At 49.6% G+C, this 26619-nt stretch overlaps 1 protein-coding gene and 1 long non-coding RNA gene across 5 annotated transcripts; one reads left to right on the top strand and one right to left on the bottom strand.

Annotated features, from left to right (window-relative positions):
• Positions 1–1782: 1782 nt before the first annotated feature.
• LOC136365474 (uncharacterized) lies at positions 1783–7952 on the bottom strand. Its single transcript, XR_010744370.1, has 2 exons — positions 6789–7952; positions 1783–6292 (listed from the first exon to the last, which is right to left on the bottom strand). It is a non-coding gene; the product is annotated as an uncharacterized lncRNA (long non-coding RNA).
• On the top strand, positions 7821–26392 carry BCL6 (BCL6 transcription repressor). 4 transcript variants are annotated; one of them, XM_066325938.1, is made up of 10 exons: positions 7821–7939; positions 16710–16748; positions 17762–17929; positions 18994–19215; positions 19354–20337; positions 20939–21120; positions 22216–22383; positions 23478–23608; positions 24012–24149; positions 25051–26392. In XM_066325938.1, exons 3-10 carry the CDS (start codon positions 17769–17771, stop codon positions 25192–25194), a joined length of 2130 nt encoding a protein of 709 aa, XP_066182035.1. In that variant the 5' UTR covers positions 7821–7939; positions 16710–16748; positions 17762–17768; the 3' UTR covers positions 25195–26392. The 4 variants fall into 4 exon arrangements, with proteins under 4 accessions (XP_066182035.1, XP_066182038.1, XP_066182036.1 ...); XM_066325939.1 differs by lacking the exon at positions 7821–7939 and adding an exon at positions 8427–8590; XM_066325940.1 differs by lacking the exon at positions 7821–7939 and adding an exon at positions 16429–16587.
• Positions 26393–26619: the final 227 nt, after the last annotated feature.

The raw sequence follows: 26619 nt of genomic DNA, 5'->3' as shown, positions 1-26619 counted from the left end.
TTGAGTGAAGGCAATTCCAAGGTGGGCTCCTTGATTCCAGCCCGAATGGGACATAAAGGAGAGATCTGGCTCCTTTCCCGTATTTTAACACTGCCACAGTCGTATTTATCATGCTGAAACCGGTGGAGTGGTTTCAGGAGTGTGGACTGGGGCAGCAGCAGACCCGGGAATGCAGAATGCAGACAGTGAGAACCCAACCTCCCTGCCTGGGATGGACGCAGCTCCCAGCACGGCTCTGACGATAAAAGCAAACTTTCCCGGGCAGGCAAAGGCTGCCTCGACTGTCACTTTAATTGAAACCTTCTGCAGTCGTATACTTCACCTTACGTTTAATGATTCACCTCTTAAGCAGCCCACTTGTACCTTTGTAATCTTTCTGAAGGTTAACTTGTTGATCCTCGAAACTTGTCTGGAGGGAGAGAGACAAATCGCAGGGAGGCTCAGGAGGAAAAAAGTATCAAGTTTTCTGATGAAAAGTGTTTTTATTGAGGGAGAAGGAATGAGAAATGAACTGCAAAATTCAGAAGAGCCGATGAGACTTGGGAAAGAAAAAGGAAAACAAGAAAGAAAAAAAAAAAAAGGAAAAAACATCAATTAAAAAATAGGAGGGGTGAGGGGGAGCAGTTTGGTTTAGTTCCCAATTCCTGTGAGACAGTTTATCTGCTTTATAGGAATCAAAAATATATTTGTCATTTACCAAATTAAATAAAAATAATCCTAGCATTAAATTATTTTTAGGACACTAAGAGTTACATTCTTATGGGTAATAATTTATTTGTAACACTGTAATGGAGTAACTGGCAATTTCATACAGCTTCGGGATCGATTTTTTCCTATTTGCCATGTACCTATGCAAATAAATATCCCATTTGATTCATGTCCATATCGTAGGATCTGCCTGCTTCTTTCTTACTCCTTTAATATTTAATTATTTAAAACAAGAAGAAATCTCATGGGAATTTTTGTCTCAAAAAATAGCTGACTTTTTCTTGTCATTCGAGAATAACAGAAAAAAGATGTGAAAATCTAATTCTTTTTAAGTCCTAAAACTGAAACTCAAAAAAGGATGAGGAGAAAAAATATTAAACCCCAGAAACCAAACTTCCTCCCCTCCCTTTTTACATGAATATTCTGAGTTTTTACTGTAGCTATTCATAGTCATACCTAAATGTAGTCTATAAATCTACTAATATATTATTTAACACTCTAACTACTGGTATATAAAATTATAAAATATTCTGTTGGCAATACATTTAATTGAATTCTTTTTAGAGACAGCTTGTTATTGCCAGACATGCTTTTAGAGATAGTACGGAGAAATAAAAGAATTCCAGAAGGCAGTAAAACAAATAATTACCATTTTCACCATTACTTCCAGATACCCTCCTATCCAGTCACTAAATCCTTTAAGTCTAAATCAAAGAGTTTCCGTGAACAAAATTGCACAGATCATTTCAAAGAATATAAAAATTATGTCGATGTTGTATTTGAAGAGAGAAATTGAAATTCACACAGTACTCTACTGGCTGAGACGTCCGGGGAGTTACTTGAGAAAAAACAGAAATAACCCAGGCTAGTTTAGCCTGTACTTTAGAAGCCCGTTTCAAAAGGATCAGGGTCAATGCAAATCCCTCTTTTAATTACAATGTGCTTGTGCCTGTAGAAGTTTCAGGCATTGTCCTTCTTCTTAGGCTCTCTGCTGATTTTTAATATCAGATATCTGCAAGATTCTCTGAGGCGTAGGAGTAATAAATAATACTACAAACCATCCAAAGCAAGCACTGCCTTTTATTCTTTTTATTACTTTTTTCCCCAACAAAGCAACTTACACATTGGGTTTGAACTACCTCAGCACAACTCCTAATCAGAGAAGTATCTGTAGGGGTTACTGAGATTTTTTATATCGTAACATCTGAACGCTGACAGATCTGCTGAAAAGAAAAGAGGTCAGTAGTGCTGCTCAGCCACGGGCCAGATATTTTCAGCTTTCACTGGTCACACACTTTAGTTTGGTGGGTGCCAGGACGACAAGATTTGGGGACAAGGAATTGGCTGGGGATGCTAATCAGGGGAAGGCTCCCACACCACATCCCCTGCCAGGAGCCTTCTTGCCCAGCACAGCCCCACTGAGGCACAGACAGGCTTCGGTCCATAACTGGTTAAAAATCGACTGGGTCTGGGGGGGTGTGGGGGGGTGGGAAGTAATTATCCGCAGCTTGAAAACTTTTGGATGAAGTTTCCCTGTTAAATCAAAGATGGGGCAGAATTTATATAGGGCTGTGTGTGCTCAGTGGAATGGGGACAGTCCTTACCCACCTTCTGAGAGCTGCTGTTTACGCTCAGCCAGTTTGGGAGATCAGGCAGGAGACAGGCAGATATCTTGCTCCTATGTGGCAAGAAGGCAATTTTTGACAGGCAAGCCTACGCTGTCTCCTGGCAGCAAGCACCAAGCAGATATGCCAGTTATTTGGGCAATTTTGCTGGAATATTATCCTGGGGGTTGATGTGCACACAGCATGGATGCACACCCCTCCATCATCAGAGCAGCTCTTCTTGCAGAGTATTCATCTGAGTGAGATTCATTACCCCAAACGGGACGTCTGGACAGGGTACAGGGGTTAAAATGTGGTCTCAGGCTGTGTGAGGAGCCATGCCGTGGCATGGAGGCTCTGCAGGCCGGCCAGCCACACAGCCCTCCACAGCCCCTGGCTGTCCTTGCCTCCATCCATCTCCTCACCCCTCTGGTCCTGCCCTCCAGGGCACCCCGTGCTCCCCTTCCCAGTACCCATCCAGATGCTGGCAGATGCCAAAGGTTATCTGCAGCCACCTAAAGCCTCTGCACAAGACGTGAAGGGATAACACAGATTGGGCCAGGGGCTTGTGGCTGGTGGGCTCAGTGGGAGCCGGGCTGGGCAAGGGTGAGCTACGGTCTGGTGTGCCCAGGGCGTGCTGGGACAGCCAGGGTTTACCACGATATTCAAGTTTTTCCACTTCCAGCCCTTTCCCTTGCAGGGAAGACTGAATTAGATCACAAACACTCAAATTTAAAACAAGCAAAAATAAAAAGAAAGCAAGAGAAAGGAGCCCCGATGAGCACTGCAGCACCCCGCTCCCTGCCATTCCCATACACCCGGCTGCTGCTCCCTCTTCTCCTCCCAGTCGGAGCCCATGCCTCTTCCGATACCCAGGAAAACATTTTGTTCTGCGTTAAAGGCTAAAGCTAACACATGACCAGCGAGAGGCAGCAGTTTGTTTAGCTCTTGGAGTTTATTTTAATTGCGGCCTTGTTTTGTAATGAGGACGGCTGCGGCAGGGGGAGCCTGCTGGGATCCGGGGGGCTGTTCCAGAGGAGTTTCCTTATCAATAAAAAGAAGTCTCAACTATTTAAATTAACAACAACTGCATGGCATGCATACTCAGCTGCTTTGTCTTCTGGGAAGTTAAACCGTATATATTTGCTTATTAAGGATTTCAGTGGCTGGCTTTTCCAGGACCACAAGTCCCCTCCAAGTGCCACCTTTCACAATCCTCAACCTCCACCAGGGAGGAATGAAGATGAGAGAAACAGGCCCCGTGTTCATGCTGACAGGCACAAAACAGCCTGGTAAACCTTAGTAATTTGTTATGATGATGCATGAAAAAAAAAGGAGGAAAAAAAGTAAAATCATGTGATTTTATGCAAATCATACCAATCGGACGGTTTAAAAAAACCTTAAATGTCAGGTAGATAAGATCACGTACACCTAGAGCAGTGTCATGATGTTCCCTGTACATTACATTCATACTGGAAACCAAAATGTGTTACAGAAATCAGACACCCACAAAAAGCTCTGAGATTGCACTGAGAACAGGTTCCTACAAAGCACCGGTCTCTGACCAAAAAAAAAAAAAAAGAAAAGAAAAAAAAAAGGCAAAAGAAAAAAGAAAAAAGTAGGTTAGATTAGAAAACAAGATAGTTGAATTCAGGCAGGGACTCAGCTGTCCCTGTGCTGCCTGGCCTCGCTGCATTCGCATTAATATGCGCAAAACTCCTTTTAAGTAACGTTCATGCGGCAGCACCCAGCTCCAAAATGGGCAGGCTGTTCCTGAAACCCATCCTCAAGGGCCATGGGGAAGGGGAGAGGTTCACAGGCTCTCTTCTGTCAGGCTAAACTTTTCTCTCTTGGACTTTTTATTTTTTCCCTTTTAAAAGTCCTGGCAGTTATTTTTGTGTGAGCATGGGGAAGCCTTATGGCCTGAAGGAGTTAATTTCAAAAGAAAAAATTATAGTGGGGTACTGTTTATTTAAGCAGTGTTTTGTAGAAGACAAGGCACTTCTTTCCAGGAGTGCGGTTCACCTGGGAAAAATACGCACTGGCCTCGACCTACCATAAAAACCTGCCCTGTGTCCCCTGGAGGGAAACAACCCAAGCCTGGGGACTCCCCACACTGCCAAGCTGCACCTCCAGCTCTGAGGCCCTTCAACATCCAGCTGCAGCTCCCAGGGATGGCTGAAAAATTTCACACTGCTCTGCACCCTGCATGCCAGCACACAGGCAGAGGGGTTACTTTTCATCCCAGGAGCTTTGCCAGGGGAGGCCATGAAGAAGTCGGAGAGGGACAGTCCACGGGAGGGTGCGAGGCACCTGTGACAATGCCCAGCACTGCTCCTGCCTCTGCTCCTGCTCCTTGGAGCTGCTCCAGCATGACCAGAAATACCTCTGCCAACTCCAAGGGGGACCATTTCCCAGCACCATCGCCCCTGTTCCAGCGTTGCCACCACTTTGAGGGGTAGCACTTGAGGGTTCAAACCCTTGCCTGGGTGAGGAGCTCTCTGCAGCGTAGAGGGTGTTTTTGAGAGAGGGGTGCCAGCGGGATTGCCACAGCCTCCCACAGGCAGGGCCGAGCTGCTGCTGCTCCTCCACGTCCCACACAGGCATCTCGTGGGTGTGCAGGAGCCACACCAAGCCCAGGGCCACTGAGAAACGTCCCACAGCCAGCATGGGGCTGGTGGCTTTGCACACTCCCAGCCAGCAACCCTCCCTACCACGGGGCCACGGTGCTCCCCCAAAGAGAAGACACTTGCCGTCGGCTTGCGGAGGCAGGGGAAGCTGTCCCACCGGGACATTGCCACTCTGGCGGCCACCACCTCCGCCAGCGGCTGCTGTGCTGGTCCCCAGGGCTGGGACAGGCAATGGAAGAGGGTGGCAAGGCCTCATTCAGCAACAATCCCCCTGGCCGATGGTGGGAGAGAGCTCCCAGAAAAATGACTCCATCCCCAGCTCCCTGAAGTCCCCAACAAGGCACCACAGGGACCACTGCTGCTTTAGGGGCAGCAGGAAGCAGTGGGGAGTAGAGGCGAGTGGCAAGAGCCCATGGGTATCTGCAGCCGGGCCCTGAGTGACAGCGAGGGAGTTTGAGAACATATGACACCAGAGCAGAAAGGCCAAAAACTCAGCAAAGGCGCCCAGGCTGCTCAGTTCCCAGTCCGAAAGGGATGCTGCTGGCTGCTCCCTATGTCCTCGCAACGAGGCGGGTTAGGATGGAAACTCTGATGCAAGCCCGGCTCGGCTGCGGCCAGGCAGAGTGAGAACTCTCCCCCGTAAGAGTGCTACTTGAACGGAAGCTGTACTCGACCTCGGGTCTCCACCAAAAATCCCCCAAGCGGCAGCCCTCTCGCTGCTGCTCCCGAGCGTCCCGCGGGCGCAGGGCTCGCTGGGCTCCGGCTAAAACGAAAGCGTCACACACTGCAGAGAAATGACAAACAGAACAGATCTGTCGCCCCCGAACAAGCCCTTTCTTTGAGCTTCATTGCTGGGGAAAAAGGGAAAAAAAAATCAAATCCAGGAATAGAGTTGCAACTCTTGGGTCGTCCCTCCTTTGGTCACTCGCAGACCCGGGAGCCCCCTCCCTGCCCGGGGCCGGGACCGGAGTCGCACAAGTCACACAGCTCCAGCGGCACTCACTCCCTGGGAATTCCATATAGCATTCTAACTACAGGGCAGCCGTCTCTCCAGCATATCTGTATCACCTCAAGTGTCTCGGGAGCACCATCCCTGTCTTGCCACCGGGCTATTTTTAATGACGACTCGTATTAGCAGAAGGGCTTTCTTCCTAATTTATTACCACCATCACCACCCCCCCTCCCAAACCCTTCTTGCTTTAAAACGTTTCGGTTCAAGAGCTCAGCTGAGAAATCAAAATAAAGGCAGCACCCGGGGACTTTGCGTCCAAGGTGGCCGCTCCGTGGGCTCGCCGGTGCTGGAATCAGTAGCTCCGAGCAACTGCACCAGCGGACCGAGGGCACCGTGACCTGCGGTGGTTATTCTCGTAAACAAATTTCTATTAATCACCAGGGCCCGGGAATGCCTCCACAGCCCAGAGCATGCCTTGCCCCGCTCCCCACCACGCCGACCGGCAGCTCGCAGCCCAAAAACCCGACCGGGAAAGCAAAATGGGCGATCTGAACCACCCCCAAACCCAAGCCCTGTTGCAGGCCCCCAGGAAATAAACCCGCGAGGCCGAATGTAAATCTCCACCGATTTACATTCAGGCAGCTACATTTCCACAGAGGAGTGGGGAAGGTTGGGGTGACAGGTCCCCTCCGTCTGCACCCCCTGCGAAACCCACCCGAGACACGGGATGCCGAGGCTTTGCATGATTTCCCCCTCCCACCTCCCAGCAAAGGCCTTTGCCCGGCAAGAGGCAAAAAGTGCAGAAATAAAATCCCTTTCCAGAAAAGCCAAAGCGATTTTGCATCCCCAGCACAGTCCAACAATTCCATACAAGCAGAATATTTATAGACTTACAGGTTATTTTGCAACAATAACAAAACAGCTACACAGAATTAACCCACCACTTGAGTGTCCTGGAAAGTAAAAGAGAACACGGATGGAAAAATACAAAATAAGAGAAAATCATCAAAAAAAATATTTTTTTTTGGTCTGGAGGATTCTGGAAAAAAAAAATAAAAAGAAAACCAAAAGAGAATATGGGGAGTTCATGGGGAGCCGTCTTTACGGAAAACGCTTCTTTCCCCAAGAGTAAATCCCATTGGAGGCCCTGAGCCGAGTGTGGCTGTTTGCAAAAAATTATTTTAAAAAAAGCTGAATGAGGGAAAAAAATAATTAAAGAAAAAAAAAAAAAAAAAAAAAAAAAAAAAAGTAAAAATCCAGAACAATGCAGCTGGCTCCTGGCTTTGCTCGCTGGGTTGTTTGGTTAGTTTGCAGTATTTTTTAGCGGGGGGAGGGTGTTTTAGAAACGCAAAAGTGAGCCCCCAGCCCCAAAAGAAATAAATAAAAAATACGTAAAGATAAATAATAATTAGTATATATATATACATAAACATATATGTATATATATATAAAAAAATAAAAGGAACATTCTTTCCCCAAGATCTCTTCGCTCGTTTTCGGAGAGCTTTGGGAGGAAAAAAAAAAATAAACAGAAGCGGAGGCTGCTGTTGGTGGTAGGGGGTGTGATGTGTGTTTGCACCGCCCGGAGCCGTGCCCGGGACCCCCCGTTTTCCTCTCCCGCCGCCGCCGCCGCTGCTCGGTCCCCGCCGCGCGCGCTGCTCCGCGCCCGCGCGCCCCCCACGTCACCGACAGCACCCGCCGCCACGTGACCCCGCCGGCCGGGCGCGACCACTGCCGGAGGGGGGGAACGGGGAGGGGGATGAACAGGGGGCGACACGGTGGGACCCCCGCCGCCACCGAGACCCTGCCGGGATGCGCTGCCCCCCTCGCTGACCCCGTTGGCGGCCTCCCCGGGGGGGCGCGAACGCCGGGAAGGCCGCGGCGCAGGGGAGGGCACGGAGGGGGGAGGTCCGTGGCCCTCCCCATGCCGAGTGCGATGGTAGAGTCCGCAGCTCAAATTCCGAGAATTGGGCTCTGTTGATTCTTAGAACTGGGGTTCTTAGAAGTGGTGATGCAAGGAGTTTCTAGGAAAGCCCGGAGACCAGGTGATTGCTGCTTCTATTGCCGCGGCCGATTTTACCCTTTAATTCTCTCGCTCGCTTTTTTTTTTTTTTTTTTTTTTTTTTCTTCTCCATTTTTTTCCCTCCTCTTTCCCTCCCTGCCGCGCTCCGACGCTTGGCGCGGAGCCGCCTCTATATATTTCTACCCATTTTTTTTTCTCTCCCTCCTCTTTCCTTCCCCCCCCCCTTTCCCGCTGCAGGTGCCCTTTTTTTTTATTATTATTATTGCTATTATTATTATAATCTAAATTTAATTTTTTCCCCTGCCTTGTTTATTTATTTATTTATTTCGCATACACGTCCTCCCCTTTTCCCTTGCCCACTGTCAGGCGAGAAAAAAATTTGGGAAATAGGGGTGCCTGCATGTCTTTAACGCTGGGAGCGTGTATGAGGGGAGGGGAGCGGGGTGGGTGGGGGTGTCTCCCCTCGTTGTCCTCTCCCGGGGATTATCGGTTATCTGGGATTATTGGCTTTCCCGCACGCGTGACGGCCGGGTGGGGACGGGGGGGACGGCGGCGGCTCCTTCTCTGCACCTGCAGCCGCTCCGCGGGCGCAGGACGGCGGCGAGCGCTGGCGGCCGCCGGGCTTGTGGCGTGACTCGGGGTCCGCTCTCAATGGCTGGATCCTTCGGTCGGGGTGTGTTATTTTTCTTTGCCGGTTTTTTTATTTTTTAAATTTTTTTCATTTTCTTTTTTTTTTTTTTCCTTTTTTTGGGGTTTTTGTTTAGGGTGGTTCTTTTGGTGTTTTGTTTTTTTTTTTTTTTTTTTTTTTGGTTGTTGATTTTTTTGGGCGGTTTTTTTTTTTGGTCTGTGTGTGTGCGTGTTGTGTCGCTGTTGTCGTTTCGCCGCCGCACGAAGCCGCCGCGGAGCGGGGCTGGCGGCAGCGCGGGGGCTCGGCGGCACCGGGCACCGGCCTTTCCGCACCAGCCCCCATTTCTCTCTGTTTCTGTTATTAAAGCATTGTTGTTGTTATTCCGTCCCCGGCGCAACCGCGAAAGGGCTGGCGCGTTTTGCAACCTGTGGCGGGGCTGCGCGGTGATCTGTCAAGACCCGGGCTAAGAGCGGGCGGTGATGGAGAAGACTTGCGGCATTTCCCTGCCCGGGGAAGGGGGGAGCCCGCGGGGAGGCTCGGCCGCCGCCGGCTGCCGGCTCCGGAGCACCGGCCCGGGCCGGCGGGCACCGCGCTCGCCTCGACGGTGCGTGCGGGGCGGCTGCCGGCCGGGAACCCAACCGCGATGCAAAACTCGGGAAGGGGCAAAAGTGTATGAAGCGACTCTCAGTATCACGCGTAGGGCTGAAAATCATCATCATCATCATAATAATAACACCACCACCACCACCCGCAGGGAGGAGCGGGCGTCCCCCGCCGGGAGGAAGGCGGCGGGCGGGGGAAGCGGAGCCCAGCCGTGCGAGGGATGCGAGGGACGGGGTCCGGGGCGCGATGCGTGCGGGGCCCCCCGCTGCCCCCAGCGCAGCCTTTCCCTTGTGTTTACTACCGCGGCGGACTTGGCGCGGGGACAGGCGCTCGTAAATCTGCCGCCGGCAGCCGCGGGGCTGGCCCCCGGCCACACGCTATTCCTGGAGCGAACGGCCGCGGGGAGCCGCGCAAGCCCCGCGCCGCTCCGCCGAGAGCGGACGGGGAAGAGAGCGCGCTGTTTGTTTTGGTTTGTTGGGGTGGTTTTTTTTTGTTGTTTGTTTGTTTGGTTTTTAATTGTTTTTATTAGGTGCGTGATCTTGTGTGTGCATATATATTTTTTTAATTTTTTTTAAAGCTCCCCCTCCCCCCCCCTCCTTTGAAAATAAAAGGCAAAACAAAACCGAAAAAAGCCCAACTTTGTTGTGAAAACTTTCGTGGTCGGACGGCAGCGACCTCTCCCGGCCGCCCCCCACCCCCCCGCCGCCGTCCCCCCGCCTGTAGTTTGCAAAGTCACAGTATGAAATGTTATGAAATCGCCTCTTGGGAAGGAGGGAAACAGAAAGCAAGGCGTATGTTTAGAAAAATCCGCGGCAGCCTCTCAGATGTGCCTAAAAAGCTGCCTTTGAACCCCCCTGTTGCATTTCCAGGGAAGAGGCAAATCTGGGCTTAAAATCATGAATCAAAATCAACAAAAACAAACCCGTCCCCGGTTAGTTTTTTCCAGTGACTTCAGTAGGCGCAGGATCAGTGCGAAGGGAGGCTAGGGACAGACGGATGAGGCTCAGTGAGAAGCTGCTACATTGGTCTGACATCTGTCTTGGGCCAAATTCCTACTTGTGTTAGTGGAAGTGTCAGCAGGGCCAGGTTTGGGATCAGACCTTTATTCCATCTGGGAGTCTTACTGATTAGTCTCCCGAGACTTTAAATGCTTTAAAAAATATTATTTACCATACTATTTCAAGGATTTAAAGGATAAGAGCTCTAGGAGCAAATGTAGGCTCCTTGCTCCAGTCCTTGAGGGGGTTACAGTTCAAAACTTGTTCTAAAAATATTTTAGGGGAATCCTCTCTTTATATATGCATGGAGAGGCAGAACCAAAGAATCTGTTATTTTCTCCTAAGGATTGGACTACAAGTTTAAAAACTTGCATTATAGATGGCAAACATTTTGCCCCATGAAACATATCACCAAGCCATTAAAATATTCAAAGGTTGTCTAGAAATTTTCCAGAATAAGGGATTATTACATCGTTCCAGTAAGAAGAGAGTTCATCTCTTGGTGTTCAGTTTTGATTGGCAAAACAGATCAAAGATCTCTCGAGATGCATTTTAATTCCAATTTCCAGTCCCCCTCAGTTCTGACTGTCTGAGTCAATATTGGGAGAGGAAGTGATGGTTAACTGGTTAGTTATTATTGCGAAGGAAGAAGTTGGAATGAGAAGTGATTCTTACAAATCCCACCCCAAAAACAAAACAGCAACAAAAAAATCTGTCAAAAGGCTCTGTGACACTTTTTAGACATCCCTGTTTGCAGTGCAGGGAGGATTCAGCCGGCTGTTGGATGGTACAAAAATAAACCTAGCAGAAACATTAAGTTTTTGAAAACAAGGCTGGAAAAGCTCATAAAAATAATGTTGCTCAGACGCGTTTTAAGAGAAACAGAATTACATCGACAAAATTATATGTTTTCCAGGTTTGGTTGGGGTGTTTTATTTTCCAAGGGGAAAAATCGCTCCCGCAGCAAAGCGAACTGGTGCCATCTAGTGTCACCTGCCGCCGCTCCGCGCGGGGCTGGCGGGGCCGGCAGCCTCGGGAGAGTGGGAACATGTTTATTAACTGCTCGTTAAAAAAGGAAAAAAGAGAAATGCTTGCCAGCTTGGAGGAAGGTGGCAGAGGAAACTCTGGATGCCACTGAACTTACTTAAGGAGCCTAATTGGAAACAACCGAGCGCTTATTAAAGTCACTGACATTTCCATATGGAGTTCTCTCTGGGTCTGGTCATGAAATCACCACATGTGAAAATCTTTCCAAGTTGTGGTGCTAATCTGCCCTTGAATTTTTGCCTAATTTAGGATGTATTGTAAAGCTATGCTTTTTGTCGTGGTTTTTTTTTTTTTTTTTCTTCCCTTGGATGGGGAAAGCTTTCAGCTTCCAACTGCAGTAGCCCAACAATAATTTGCAGGAATAATATTTGGGTTTGGAGCATTTTTTTTTTTTTTTTTTTTTTTTTTTTTTTTTTTTTTTTTTTTTTTTTTCTTAGTAAACAGTAACGTTATCCTCAAAACCCCATACAAATACAGGTGGTAAAACTTCATGTGCCAGTCTGTGCGGTAGGACTGTCCTTTCATTTCATTTGGATTCTCCATGAAAAAGAAAACCTTTTTACAAGTCTATAGATGAATAAAATTATGCTGTAATCAGTAGATGCATTTCTCAGTGTGCAACTTGGGTACCTTGATATATTTATGGTGTTAAGGTTGAAGAATTGTTACATGCCTGTTTTAGTCCACATGCTGTAATACCTGGGCTCGGAACTTTGCTCAGAGGGCTTTTACTGGTTCAGCTGGAGCCTGAAACGTTGTTTTCACTTTTCTGAGAAGTTGGTAAAATCTAAATTTAGTGAAAAGTTGCTTGTGTGCTCATAACCTCTTGCTCCATTTTATAGTGGCATGGGAGTCTATAAACGGGAGCCTTGTATGCCGAGTGCCTGTATTCTTCTCTAGATCTATTTTTAAACCATTCTTCTGTTTGGCAAAAAGTGACACTTGGTTTCCATGTTTACAGCAGGCATTGGCAAACCTCAGGAGTTCACAGTTTGCAGTTTGGTTAGATCAGTATCCAAAAGTCAGCATCTGACCAGTAAGCTCCTTCAGACTGCAAATTTAGACTGCAAATGTAGTCCTCCTTTTTTTTTTTTTTTTTTTTTTTTTTTTTTAAATCCAAGCTATATCTTACATGTTAGGATCACTGCATGCTGGCAGCCAGAAGACACACACCCCAAATTGGAGCAAGTGTGTAGTCTTCAGGACTGCTTCAAAACCCCAGTAATGTCAGTGGGGTTTTTATTTAGATTCCCATCTAAACCAGAGAGAGGACTAGGGGCGTTTGGGAGAGGGGCAGAAAATTTTCGATCTGTATGGTTTTCCTTCTCCTCTTTCGCTTGGTCTGTTGCTGCCTTTGGGCTGTGTGCTAGATGCCCATGGGGAATGTTTGGACCCCTTTTTATGGAGGAGAGAGCTTGAGACAAGTGCACTTCAGGGCAGGGGGTTCTGAATGCATCCTGAAGAAGGTGTCATATGGGACTAGAAACCCTTTGAAATGCATCTCCTTAAATCTGTTTGGCTAAATATAGGGGCAAGGGGGTGTCTCTGCCCTGGCCAAGGCACCCCAAGCTGTGCATGTGTCTCATCCCATCCAGGCTGGATGCCAGAGCAGCTCCTTTCTGCCAGGAGGAGCTGTGCCACCCTCAGCCCCAGGAGTTCAGAGGCAGAGAGGGTCAGGTGCCAGCTGGTAATATTCTGTCCCAGTGCAGGTTAGGGATGATCAGACACCTCCTTGGAGCCCAGCAGGGCCAGGCACCCAGCTCAGCTGCTGGGGACACCCAGCTCCGGCTGCAGCCTGCTCTGGGGTCGGAGTCTCGGTGGAGCGCTCAGTGTTGGCAGGGCACGGAGTCCGTCTTCTGTTCTCTGGAGTAGCTCCCTAGATTTCAGCCAGAACACATGGTTCCTGCCTTCCCTTGAAAAATTAATGTGCCAGATTGCTTGGGGTCGTTTGAAATGCTGAGGAAGGCTCAACTCCTTGCTTCCCAAGGGCACGCGCTGCCTCTGCCTCACAGCCAGAGCTTGGCTCTGTAGAGAGCAGGGGAGTCCTCTTTAGTAGGAAAACATTGGAGGCAGTTTTAGTGTGCTTACCCCCTCCCTCCTCTGCATTTTCTTCTGCAAAGACCAAAACAATGTGGAGACTTGAGCTGGGCCAGCTTTCAAGGGCAATCCTTTAAACCCTCTTTTGAAGTATGAACTATAAAGTTCCCTGCGGCGCTCGAGAAAATATGCAGTTTTCCTGGTTCCAAATGCTGATAATAAACCCATCCAGATAATGTATTGCATTTCCTAGAAACATTTGTTTGCTGGCAGGAAATTGGATCAGATTGAGACCGCTCGATAGAGCGAGTGCAATCCACACACGGAAGGGTACGGTGGAAAATACGACAGGGCTTGCACTGGTGATGCTGCTTTTGATCTGTGCTGACGCTGTGGACTTCTCTCAGTCTCTTCATGGGTTATTATTAACCCAGACACGTTTTGGCCTAGACACTAACCAGAAGCTACTAAACTAATAAAACTCTGCTGTGACAACTAAAGGACACTTAGTGTGCCTAGATTGCATGGTATCGGAAAGCTGAGCCGGCCACTCACACACCCACAGCCAAAAGCATCCTCTTCACTGTGGCATGTAGCACCCGTGGCTGTGCTAGGGGAGCCACCCACACCCCACCTCATTTTCTCGGTTGTCCCCCGATCCCTGTTCAGGAGAAACCAGGCATTCCTTGGCAGGGTGGAGAGGGAGTTGGCAGCATACCCTGGCAGGCAGCAGGGATGTTCCCATGGGGTTGGGACCCTGGAGGGTGCAGGGACTGGGGAGGAGGAGGGCAGGATGGAGCTTCCCCTGGGCGGGCAGTTTCAGAACACTGTGTGGGATGAGGCTGTGGGGAAGGAAGACTTCACCCAGCCACCTCTCTAAGGTGGTGTGAGTGAGTCGGCGCTGCAGGCTCTGGAGGGGTAGGAGACTGGGGCCCAGCGAGGGGGAGTGTTTGACACCCTCCTCCCTGCCTATGCAACTGGGGGTGGGAGAGGGGTTAAAACCACACGGTATCGCCTTTACAAAGAGGGAAAGGGGAGCAAGAAGTTCCCACCTGTGCACAGAGTGGGAGGAGGATGGATGAAAACTGACTGGGAGAGTAGATCAATGGAGAGGCATGGCAGAAAAACGGATTGGAAATCCCTGGTTCTCCCCTCTGTCCTAGGGTAAGTGAGCAAAGAGGGTCTCCCTTTGCATGGGGTTGAGCCAAAGGGAGTTCCCTCACATGAAGGTACACCCTCCCTGTGCTCACGGAGCTGCAGGGAAGGCAGAGCCAGCTCCGGGTTCCTTTCCAGGAATGGGTTTTCTCGGGGAGGTGCTGGCAGGGAAGGGCTGTTCCCTGAACCACTGGGGCAAGACCCATTGCCTTCCTGGAAGGCAACAGCAGTGACTGTACTTGTGGCCACCCCCAAAATGGGACCTGCACCTATTCCAGACCATCCTCTATGGGCACAGCCAGCCCTGGCACAGAGCCTCAAACACTGCTGGGGAGCCCAACCTGCAAGGTACAGAACAGGAAAACTGGAGGCGGGGGAGTGGGATGATGCTCTGGCCCCAGCTGAGCCTGGAGGAGCCTCATGGGGTTCGGGGGGGGGATTTAGATGGCAAAGATCATGCTTGACTGCAGTGGTTTTTTCTGCTCCCCATTACTGGCTGCTGGTCCTCTTGTCTCTGGTCTGAGTATCCTCCTGTGCTGGGGTGCAGAACCAGTGCTCTGTGTGGAGACTGGAAGGGGCAGGGTTAACCCAACTCAGCACAGCAAGGGGAAGGAAAGTCCCTTTCCCTTGCATGCCCACATCCTGCAGCCAGGAGCTGCTTGGGATGCACCTGCCCAGCTCTTGGGACTGTGGACGTTGCAGCAGTGCTGTGCTGGGAAGGATAATTTGGAAGGGTGGGGAGGGGGCTGTGCTGGGATCCAGCTCTGGGACAGAAGCTGGGTGTTCCCCCAGCAGTGCTGTGCCCTCACTGTGAATAAGGGGATTTGGTGACAGTAGCAGCTTCTCACATGATGCTCATGGGTACACAGTTCATCTGGTTGGTTGTAACTTTGTCAGTTTACAAGTGGGTCACCTCCTCACCTCTGTTACACTGAGGTGACACCCCGGAGCCTGGCAGAGTATGTCTGCCACTGTGGCTGAGGTTGGGGTGCCAGCCAGCTGCTCCAAGCACACACATCTGCTCATGTGGGCACAGGGATATGTGCTAGGCTCCTTGCAGGATGCTGTGAGTCCTTTGGCTTGCAATTAACAGTAGTGAGTGGCTGGCAGTGAGCATGTACAGAAAGGTCAGAGTCTGCAGTATTTGGGAAATGAGTCATTTTTTGTATGCGCATAAAGTTTTAAGCTGGCCAGGCTCAGAGCAGCTCTGAAGATTTGTGTTTGATGGCTGGAATAAAGCTGTAAGACACCCTCTGGCTTTTGTGCATGATACCTTGCCTTAAATCTCATCTCTTCATCCCGGTGGCTCTGGGGATAGGAGGGGAGCTTGGGCTCCAGATCTGCACAGCAAGGGAGAGGGAAGGCAACATTTGACAATCCCTTGTCTCACAGGAACTATTTGGCTTCCTGAAATTGCCTGGCAGTCTTAACAGTCTGGGGGTTGTTCCTCAAAGTAGTGTGGTGAAGGTCTTGGGGTTTGTTGGCTCATTTATTTATTATGCTTCTACCTGCTGAGGCAACTGCTTGAGGACCTTCTTCCTGCATTGGTGCCAAGTCAGTTGGTTTTGGTTTTAAGTAAATTTTGGAGGATTAGAATGAGTTCTGGAAGGCAATTAACTCCTGGGCTTCCTTGCTGTTCTGTCTCAGCTACATTGCTGGGTGAAGCCAAGTGCCTGGAGACACAGCTTGTGGTTTAAGGGAAGGCTTTGGCAGCAGCAAGGGGAAGGGACATTTGTTCTTCATCATCACTGTCTCCACCACTGGCTTCCTATGCCAGTCCTGGCCAAGTCACTTTAGTACTTGATGCCTATATCCTCCCAAATCTGTTCCGCAATCCCATCCCAGGGCTGGAGCATGTAGTTTCTGAGCAGAGTGAGAGCGGATGTTTGTGTGGTTGTCATACCTGTTAACAAGGTGCTGGGAATATGGTATGGGTCTTGAATGTGGCACTGGACAGGAATTCAGTCTTGGCAGGGGAAGAGTTATCTCCGAAAGAAGTGGTGAGAAAATTCTCGCTTGACTTCCTTTCCCCACCTGCCTTTAAGCTCCTGAGTCATGGAAATGAAAATCTCCTTGGCATACGCCCATGGTTTGGGCTAGAGGGTGTGGAAGAAGCTATGATTGGATTCTCAAAGCCTGTGATTGTGATAAGAACATACTGTACCGGAAGAAACAAATGTTAACCTTACTGGAGAGTAGAAGGTTTGTTATCTCTAGCTTTTATCCAACTGATACTTGAGCGAAATAGCAGCCTTGTGACCTGCTACAGCCAATTCATAACTACCAGCTAATGTGGTGTTTGTTTTCTTGTCATTTATTTGTAGGTTTGAAAGAAACTTTTGGACTGTGAATTGAGGCATTGGGTATGTAAATTTAAATTTTGTGCTTTCTCTCCTAATCTCTCTCCCCCTTTCCTTAATGCAATGTTTCATTAGACCCAGCTGGAATTTGTTTTTGGGAGAGCAGCTGCTCTGTAGAAACTGCTGTACGTTCACGTGCCGCTGGGGAAGCAGGAGTCAGGATTATGGGAGGGGCATGATCATGGAAGAATTAGACACCAAAGATGTGCATTCCAGCTCAAACCTCAGGGAGACGTGGGCCATCCTGGGCGCTGGTTGGGAGGACACCTCTGAGATAGGTCAACAAGCATTGTGTTGGGGGAAGGATTCATGTTCCTCGACTAACCCAGACCTTGCTCATGGGGAGGGATTGGGCCATGGTGTGGGCAGCAGTCCAGCAGGTTAGATGAGTTCTACTTCTCACCAGTTAATTGGGAAACTGTGGACAGGTCTTCACCAGAGTGACCACCACTTGGGAGTAGGAAAGTAGTTTCCTGGGTTGAGGGCTGATATTCCACTGTGGGCTGGATTCTTCAGATGTTGAAATCATTCAGCTTCAATTGGGACCTTAAGGCTTGTTTTGATTCCTGTGGCTGGATTTACCAGACATCACACAGGTGAGGGGGCTGGCTCCTGAGGGAGATAGAAAGCTAGAAGCTCTGTTGGAAGCATTGTGGAGATGCACCTGAGTGGGCGGAGTGGACTTGGGGTGGGGCTGCCATGGGTGAGGCAGGGAGAAAGAGGAGATGGTTGGCTAATCCTCAGGAGGGTCTGATTGCCTTCACCCACCAGCTTGGTGGGTGGGATGAGACGTGCCAGGTCTCGCTGTCGGCCCAGGGAGCTCACTAGGCAGCCTGGCAGGAGCTTGGTGTGGTGCAGGACTGTTCCCCTTGGGAGCAAGGAGCTGATGCTACCCCTACCAGGAGCAATTGGCCACCCGAGCATGTCCCAGGGCAGCAGCCATCTCTTCCCTGCGTTTAGGGTGCTTGCCTGGCTGTTCTCCACTCTCATCCTCCTGTGATGCTTCTGCCGCACAGACTCAAGATGGCCTCGCCGGCAGACAGCTGCATCCAGTTCACCCGCCACGCCAGCGACGTCCTCCTCAACCTCAACCGCCTTCGAAGCCGGGATATCCTGACTGATGTTGTCATCATCGTGAACCGGGAGCAGTTCAGAGCCCACAAAACAGTCCTGATGGCCTGCAGGTGAGAACAGGGTCCTTCCCTGGCTGCCTCCTTGCTCCTTCAGCCTTCGGCCTCCAGAAGCACTGCTGCAGTCCTGTGAGGGGCTCGTGGGATTCGTGGGGAATCACAGGCAGAGAAGCAGAGCTGAAAGGGGTAGCCAAGAAATCTGTATCTGTAATGGGATTAGGGCTGAGACTGCTTCCCTCCAGTGTGCTGCCCTCACCTCTCTCCTTGTGTGCCCACACACAGCCCATGGAGCTCAACAGGAGCACAGCAGATGTGAGGCACGTCCCTGAAGGCAAAGCACAAATGCACCGCAGGGACAGTATAGGAGAGGGAGGGCTGGATGTTCACGGGGGTGAGTGAGTCCTCTGTGACCAAGGTGTCCTCTACCACTGCTATTTTTAGAGCTATTTCTCCCTGACTCCCAGATTACTGGCTGTACCCACCTTGGTTGATCATTATTTTTGTATTTTTTTTCTAAAGCCTGATGGGGTCTGAAATCCCTTTCCAGCCCCTAAGATTGCTGGAATTGCTTTGCAATGAATGCTAATTAATATCCCACCATTGCCCAGTTGAATTGTAAAAAATGCCTTCCAGGTTCTCTTGCTGACATGGTGTAAAGATTTCAAAAACCAAGCTTTGACTATTAAAGTGTCTGAAAAATCTTTTGCCAATGTATCTCCTTTTTTTTTTTTTTTTTTTCCCTGGTTTAAGACTGTGTGGATGCCCCGAGAGGCTTCTAAAAGAAATGAGTCATAGTGGGAAGGGGATGGTGGTAAGAATAACAGTGGAAAAAACCAAAAAAGCTGGGGAATTACTAAATGGAGGCAGTGGGGAGTTGTTGAGCAGGTGAGATCTAAAAGCAGGCTGTTCCAGTTGGGAAAAGTGCAGTGCAGAAGACGCTTACTAAGCTGAGAAACCAAGCTTGATAATAAGGGGGAAGCTCAGGGAATTCTGTAATTGCCTTCTCCTCCTCCCTTCCCATTCACAAACCCCTCTGTACTCAGGGATTTCATACAAATTTTCCTTTTTGCCTTTGAATTGTCATAACACTTACCCTCTCTACTGTGTCCTCTCTGCAGTGGCCTCTTCTACAGCATCTTCACTGACCAGCTCAAGTGCAACTTGAATGTCATCAACCTGGATCCTGAAATTAACCCTGAGGGGTTTTGCATCCTCTTGGACTTCATGTACACCTCCCGCCTGAACTTGAGGGAGAACAATATCATGGCTGTGATGGCCACAGCACTCTACCTGCAGATGGAGCACGTGGTTGACACCTGCCGAAGATTTGTCAAGTCTAGGTGAGTGCAGTTGGTGACCTTTGAAGAGCCTGGGACTGTGTGTTTGGGTGGGCAGGGGAATAACTGACAAAGTATCAGCAAATGTATCTTTACTGGCTGAAAATTACTTTGTGTCTCTCCTGTTTTCCCCAATTCCAGTGAAGCAGAGATGGTATCTGCTGTGAAGACCCCAAGGGAGGAGTTTTTGGCTGGACGGATGCTGGGCCACCCGGAGGTGATGGCTTATCGGAGCAGAGACGTCTCAGAGAACGGCATGCCTCTTCAGAACGGGTCCCTCTGCAATGGGAGGGCCTTTGCACCTGGCTTGATCAACAGTTTGTCTGGATCCCCCATTTCCTACCACGGATACAGCCCTCTCCCTCTGAATAGCTTCCTCGTGGATGACGAGCTGCGGGAGATGAGGATGCCTCTCTCTGAACTCTCAAGGGCAGGTGCCTTCCCCAAGGAGAGGATCCTGCCGTGCGACAGCTCCAGGACAATCCCCACTGAGTACGTGAGAACCATCACCGACATCTCTGCCAACATGTGCCACGCCACCATCTATGCTCCGAAAGAAGGTGCTGCTGAAGAACCCAGGAGTGACATGCACTACAGCGTGGCCTCTGGGCCCAAACCTGTCATCCCTTCAGTCCGAAACAATCCCTACTTCCCTTGTGATAAAGTGGCCAAAGAGGAGGAGAGGACCTCTTCAGAGGATGAGATCAGCCAGCACTTTGAGCCCACCAACACACCCCTGGACCGCAAGGGACTCATCAGCCCTCAGAGCCCGCAGAAGTCAGACTGTCAGCCCAACTCACCAACCGAGTCCAGCAGCAGCAAGAATGCCCGTATCGGTCAGAACTCCAGCTCCCTCTTCACCAAGAGCCCCACAGACCCCAAAGCCTGCAACTGGAAGAAGTACAAGTTCATTGTCCTCAACTCTCTCAACCAGAACACCAAGCAAGACAGCACTGACCAGAACGAGATGGGAACCCTCTCTCCTCGCACCTATGTGCCCATGTCCACTTGTCAGCAGTCCATGGAGCCAGAGCATCTCAATGTGCAATCCCCCACCAAGATAAACGTGAATGGTGAAGACTCTACTATCCCACAAGCCAGCAGACTCAACAATATTGTTAACAGGTGAGAAGACTTCCACTCCCATGCCCCTCTCCCCTGAGAAACAGGACTTCCTGCACTGTTGGTGAGGGTTTGGAAGTGTGAAATATCTGTAACATTGAGCTGGGAGGTCCAGTCACGAGCAGGCAGAAATCTCTACATTTGGTGAAGGGTTGCCAGTGGCATTGAGTGCCCACTGTCCCCAGTGTAGCGGTGCCAGCACGGACTGGCAAAGGAACTGGGAACATTGGCTTGTGAATCCCTGGGTAGCTCTGGATGATTTCTTGCGCCTGGATTTGCTTAGCCTGTGTTTCCACCAGGCTCCCTACGCCTCAATGTTTTTGTTGGCTATAAGCGTTGGAATGGCCAAAATATCAGGGAACAATATGTTATCCTTTGGACCTGGATGTTCCTAAAGACATTTGAGGTCATTTGGTGATGGTCATCTGAAGGTTTGAAGCTTAAAGACCTGTTGTTGACCAGGGCTATGCTGTGCAGCTCATCACAAAGATGTCCCCATGAAACGTGTATGTCCCTTGTGTTGGGAGGGGTGCAAACAAGGGTCTGGCACCTGAAGCACAGCAGGAGCCTTCTCACAGCTGTGTCCATTGCTCTCCTTCCACAGGTCCCGGGACGGGTCCCCTCGGAGCAGTGAAGGGCAGTCCCCACTCTACATGCATTCGTCAAAGTGCAGCTCCTGTGGCTGCCAGTCCCCACAACATACTGAGATGTGCCTTCATACCCCTGGCTCAAACTTTGGAGAAGAGATGGGGGAAACCCAGTCTGAATACTCTGACTCCAGCTGTGGTGAGTCTTGCATCCTTGGTCGTCTTCTTCAACCAGCAGTTGTGGGGCTGTGCCATGTAGGGACCCATCACTGAGTGTCCTGTGATCAAACACACAGTTAGACCTGTCCCAGATGCTGGGTGGATCCCACAATGCTTTACAGCCCCCTCTTAACTGTCTGCCCAGCTGTGTGCATGCATATGAGGGACACATGCACATGGGAATTGCTGCCTTCCTCCCCTTCCCCAGCACCATCCAGATACCTTGTGCAGGGAACTAGTCATCTGCTGCAAACCTGGCAGATAAGGACAGGAAACAAGTGCACCCCACCCCACCAGAACCACAGGAGGACAAGCCTGACAGATGTAATGACCTGTAATGGGGATTGGGCAAGCTGGCATGTCTCATGCATCCGTCATGATATCTTTATTATCAGGGAGCCCAGTGCGCACATCTGGGGAAATGCAGATAATGAGGCTTGCAATCTTGTTGCAAAACCGCACAAGCCCAAAAACAGGTATCTGTGCACTCATCTGCCTGTAGCTCAGGGAGCGGGAATGCAGCATTGCCACCTGTAGTGTGGGCAGAGATCCAAGGAGGGAACCTCACTGTGGTAACACTCAAGACAACATTTAGGAGTTGTGCATCCTCCTACTGGGGGAACCTGCCTTGTGATTTGGGTGATGATCGCCTTCCCAAGCTCAAGGCAGACCTCTGTACCTGTAAAGGGTAAAGACCTCTAAAGGTGTGGGAATTGCTCCAGAGCTCAGCATCCTTCAGAGGATTCCTGGTATCTTGAGTGCTTTCATGGACCTCCCTGAAAGATGTCCAGGTGACATGCTGGCTTCTTGGAAGCAGCCTGTGTGTCACTAAAGGAGAGACAAAGCTGTCAACAAGAGCTCGTGATGACTTTGCTCTCAAACCATGCATGTTGTTGCTGTGTGCACAAGGCCAGGAGGTAACAGTGCAAGCACAACTGAACGTGAACACCTGCACTTGGCTGCTTGTTCCAACACTTGCTCTGGCTGCCAAATCCATCCCAAATCCATCCCATAGCTTATCAAGAGGGTGGGCTATGCATTGCCCATCTAATTGCTCCTCTCTCTACCCTCCCAGAGAATGGAGCCTTCTTCTGCAACGAGTGCGACTGCCGGTTCTCCGAGGAGGCCTCTCTCAAGAGACATTCTCTGCAAGTCCACAGTGACAAGCCCTACAAGTGTGACCGCTGCCAGGCCTCCTTTCGCTACAAGGGGAACCTCGCCAGCCACAAAACCGTCCACACAGGTGCAGTGTTGGCTGTGGGGACAGCTCTGGGGAGCCTCTGAGTTGGTTCATGTGGGTGTTTATGGCTGGGTTTGTGCCCGGTGCAGCATCCTCTGCTCTGTGTCACATGCTGCTGTCCCTGATGGGAAGAGCAAGGTGCTTTACTTGGCACTGCTAGGGAGCCCTTGGACAGAGCACCAAACCCGAGAATGGGAGAGATACCTGCACTTGCAGCAGGGGTGGAACTCAACCTCTGCTGTAAAGGAGGGCACCACTAGTCTTAAATGTGTCATGCAAAATTTGTAACTGGGACCAAATGCATGGCCTCCAGGTAACTTGATGGTAAACTTAAGCAAAAAAAAAAAAACAACCAAAAAACCCAACCACCTCAAAATAACATTTAGGGAGAAGTCTGAAATTTATTTTTACATCCTAGAAATCCAGGTCACATCTAGCTTGGCATAAACTCTGCTGATGGGAAAATCTGTGAATGGATGGACTCTGTGAATCAGCACAATGAAAGCTGAGAAAGGAAGAGGATATTAAGGGTTTAGTCATTTGCTGACAAACCTAGGGCTTATTTTATTTCAGGCTTTTAATGTTTAACATGTCAACAGCCAGTTCACAAGCTGTGGAAGGGAAGTCTGGGCTGATGACTCTGTGCTGCTGCACTGAAATAGATCCAAGTTCCCACAGCCTTAGCTGAGCTCCAGGAGAGCTGTGCAGGGGACTGAGACAACACAAGTACCAGGGCAGTGTTCAAGGGTGCTTACTGAGAGCTGTAGGGAGATGTAGGTGCCAGCTGCAGTCACAGGGTCAGGAGGAACAATGCTGTTAATCCTTGCTGGCAGAGCTGCCTAATTTCCTCTCTTGCCCTGAAGGCTGCAATTCCCAATCCAAAAGAGAAAAGCTGCCTCCTGAGCTCACCCTGCTCTACAGACACCCTGCCCAATGCTGCTTGTCCACAGCCATCTCCAAAAGGGGCAGGAGTCAGGGCTAGTGCTTCATGCCCTGGGGTCTGGCACCTGAAGGGATGGGGACTCTGGGGGGCACTGTGATGCTGGTGCTGATGACACCTGTAGCTAATCCCTCACCCTTTCTTTTGGGCTCTGCAGGAGAGAAGCCGTACCGCTGCAACATCTGCGGGGCACAGTTCAACCGACCAGCCAACCTGAAAACCCACACACGCATCCACTCTGGGGAGAAACCCTACAAGTGTGAGACTTGTGGGGCCAGGTTTGTCCAGGTGCGTGTAGCCTCTGGGGAGGTGGGATATGGTTAGATCTTCTGCCCAAGACTGGCAGATCTTCACCACCAAGACTGGGCATGCCTCATGGTAGGGAGGAGGCTGGTGATGGCCCAGCTTGATACCTTGGGATCTTTTCCCATGGTGTTGTGGGATAAATATGGACCTTAAGGTCTGAGTGGGACAATTTGGCCTGGTGAGGAAGCCTGACTACTGCTTGTAGCTATTCTCCTCTTAAGGACTGGAGATACCAGAGCTCAGACACATGGCCCTGACTTCCAGCTATAACCCAGCAGACCAAAAAAGATGTCTGGGAAATACCCCATTCCTACAGGGATACCCTTGCTCCCAGTGGGATTCCGTCCTCCCCGGGGCTGTCCTGACCCAGATCTGCCCTCTGCAGGTGGCCCACCTCCGTGCTCACGTGCTCATTCACACCGGGGAGAAGCCGTACCCCTGTGAGATCTGCGGCACACGCTTCCGGCACCTGCAGACCCTCAAAAGTCACCTTCGAATCCACACAGGAGAGAAACCGTATCATGTGAGTGGCCCTGCTTTTTATGGTGGTGGGGGGGGGGGGATCTCAGCTTGGGCTGGGGGACAATGCTGCCAAGCCTGGGGGGGAGACTGGCAAGACACAAGGACATTTGCACAGGCTGGTTGCAGCATCCCGATGCCCTTTGCCAGCCTCATTGAGGCCCTGCACCAAGGTCACATCCCTGCTTCTCGTGCTCCTTTTCCCTCCTGGGCATTAGCCGATGCTGATGTGGTATTTTTTCAGGCATGGCTGTGTTGGAAACACTGACATGCAGCCCAAGCTGGGTACATCTTAGTTGCTCTTTTCTTCCACCCCATCTGAAGGAAGGTCACATTTCTTCAAATAGCTATGGCTTAAATTACAGCTGCCTGTGGTGTGTGGGGATGGGGGCAGGAGCAGACAGCCAGGCCTGAGCTCCCCTCTGATGGTGATAATCGCACCCAGAAAGCAGTCTGCCCTGCCTTGCTGGCTGCCCTGTGGGCTCCCAGCCCTTTGCTGGGGCTTTCCTGGCTTTCACCATCTGCTAGAAAGGGAATCCGAGCAGAGGTTGACATCCAAATATCCCGGAGCCATCCAGCTTGGCAGAGGTCAAAAGCAGCTCCAGAAATAGCCCTGTAGCTGATTCGATCACCTAGATAAGGAGCTTGGTGCTATATCTATCAGAGCCAGAGTCATCTCCTGAGGGACTTTGCCCTCCGTGCATCCCATAAACCAATATATGCTGCTGAAAGCTGGGATGGGGTGCCCCCAGGTGCCGCTCCTCCCACCGTGCCCCCGCTTTCCCCCTGGCCCACCTGTGCAGTGTCCCGGGGCCTCTGGAGGCCAGCAGGCGTTCGGTGTCCCGAGGGGAGGACGTGTCCCCTGCCTGCCGCGGCGTTTCACAGCCTCTCTCTTTGTCCCGCAGTGTGAGAAGTGCAACCTGCATTTCCGCCACAAAAGCCAGCTGCGGCTCCACCTGCGGCAGAAGCACGGGGCCATCACCAACACCAAGGTGCAGTACCGCATCTCGGCCAGCGAGGTGCCTCCCGAGCTCCCCAAGGCCTGCTGAAGGCACAGGATTTCCCAGGAGGAGGTCGTCTTCGGGGGGCATGGAGGGGAGAAGCTGTCCAAAGGATACTTGCAACACTTTAAAAGAAAAAAAAAAAAAAAAAAAATGAGAGAGAGAGAAACAAAAAATATTCATCACATGATGGAGTGCCTCTAAACCCATAGTACAGATAGGTGGAGAACCATTAGAAATTAAAAAAAAAGGAAAAAAAAAAAACAAAATTACAAATACACGGGTTTTATTTTTCCCAGTTATGTGAAACGAAAAAGAAAAAAATAAAATTATTCAGATCTTACTGTATATAAAACGTTAAAAAAATTTAAAATAGTCATTTTAAATGTCTGTGCAGTGGAGTGTTGATAAACTCTGGAGTCTAACCTTCACAGCCTTTGCCGTTTGAAGATGAGGAATGTAATGTTGATTTATGGGAACAGATTTTTTTCTTTTGTATGCAAAATGTGTGTTCTTTTAAAGAGAAAGTATGCTATTAAAGAGAGGGCTTTAACTTTTTTAACCAAAGGTGAAGGAATCTATGGCAGAGTTGTAAATATATATAGATATAAATATATAAATATATATATAAAATAAATATATATAGACCTTTAAAAAAGCTATATTAAAAATATATAAAATGCATTAAAGGCTCAGTTGGACTCTGCAGGCAGAAGCCACTCTGAGAATCTTTATTATGATAGAGCACTTAAGGAGATATTTTAAAGTATTGCATCTGTACAAGTAAGAAAATATTTTGTCTAAATGCATCAGTGTATTTGTATTTTTTTGCAAGTGAAGGTTTACAATTTACAAAAAAGTGTGTATTAAACCAACAAAGCTGCAGAAGGAATTTAAAATAATAATAAAGTGTAATTTTTTTGTTCTAGTTCTCAGTCTGTATATATGTAAAATGTGGTTTCGCACGGTGCCTTTCTTTTCAATGGAAGTTTTCAGTGTATGGACTATATTGAGCTCAGTTTCTTCAAGGTACAGCCTGATGTTGCAAAAGGAGTTTTGGTGGAACTTTCCAGTGAGGGAATGTTTTATTTTTTTTGTTTTGGATTTTTTTTTTTGGTCTTATTTTACATGCTTGTGTTATAAACAATCTCGGGAGACAGGGTTTGGGCTGTGTCTAAACTGCATTAATGCGTTCTGTAAAATATAGCTGTACAAATAAAAGAATAAAATGAAGAAAAGTGATGTATGATGGAGTGAGAGGTCTGTTCTTGCCTGTCCTTCCCCTTAAGCACCCTGAAGCCTGGCTGGTGCCTGAAGAAGGGAGCTGAGCATCCTGAGCCCTGGTGTGAGCTCTGGGCTTGGTGTGCCTCTGGCCCTGTGTTGAAGGTTGTTCCAGCCTCGAGTGAAGGTGTTCTCTGGCAGGGGCTCTGAGCAGGACCCATCTTTGCTCTGGATCCTCTGGGGGCTGTGCCA

Source organism: Sylvia atricapilla, chromosome 10 (genome assembly GCF_009819655.1).
Source record: "Sylvia atricapilla isolate bSylAtr1 chromosome 10, bSylAtr1.pri, whole genome shotgun sequence".
Lineage (NCBI taxonomy): Eukaryota > Metazoa > Chordata > Aves > Passeriformes > Sylviidae > Sylvia > Sylvia atricapilla.
This window is presented reverse-complemented; position numbering and strand designations above follow the sequence as displayed.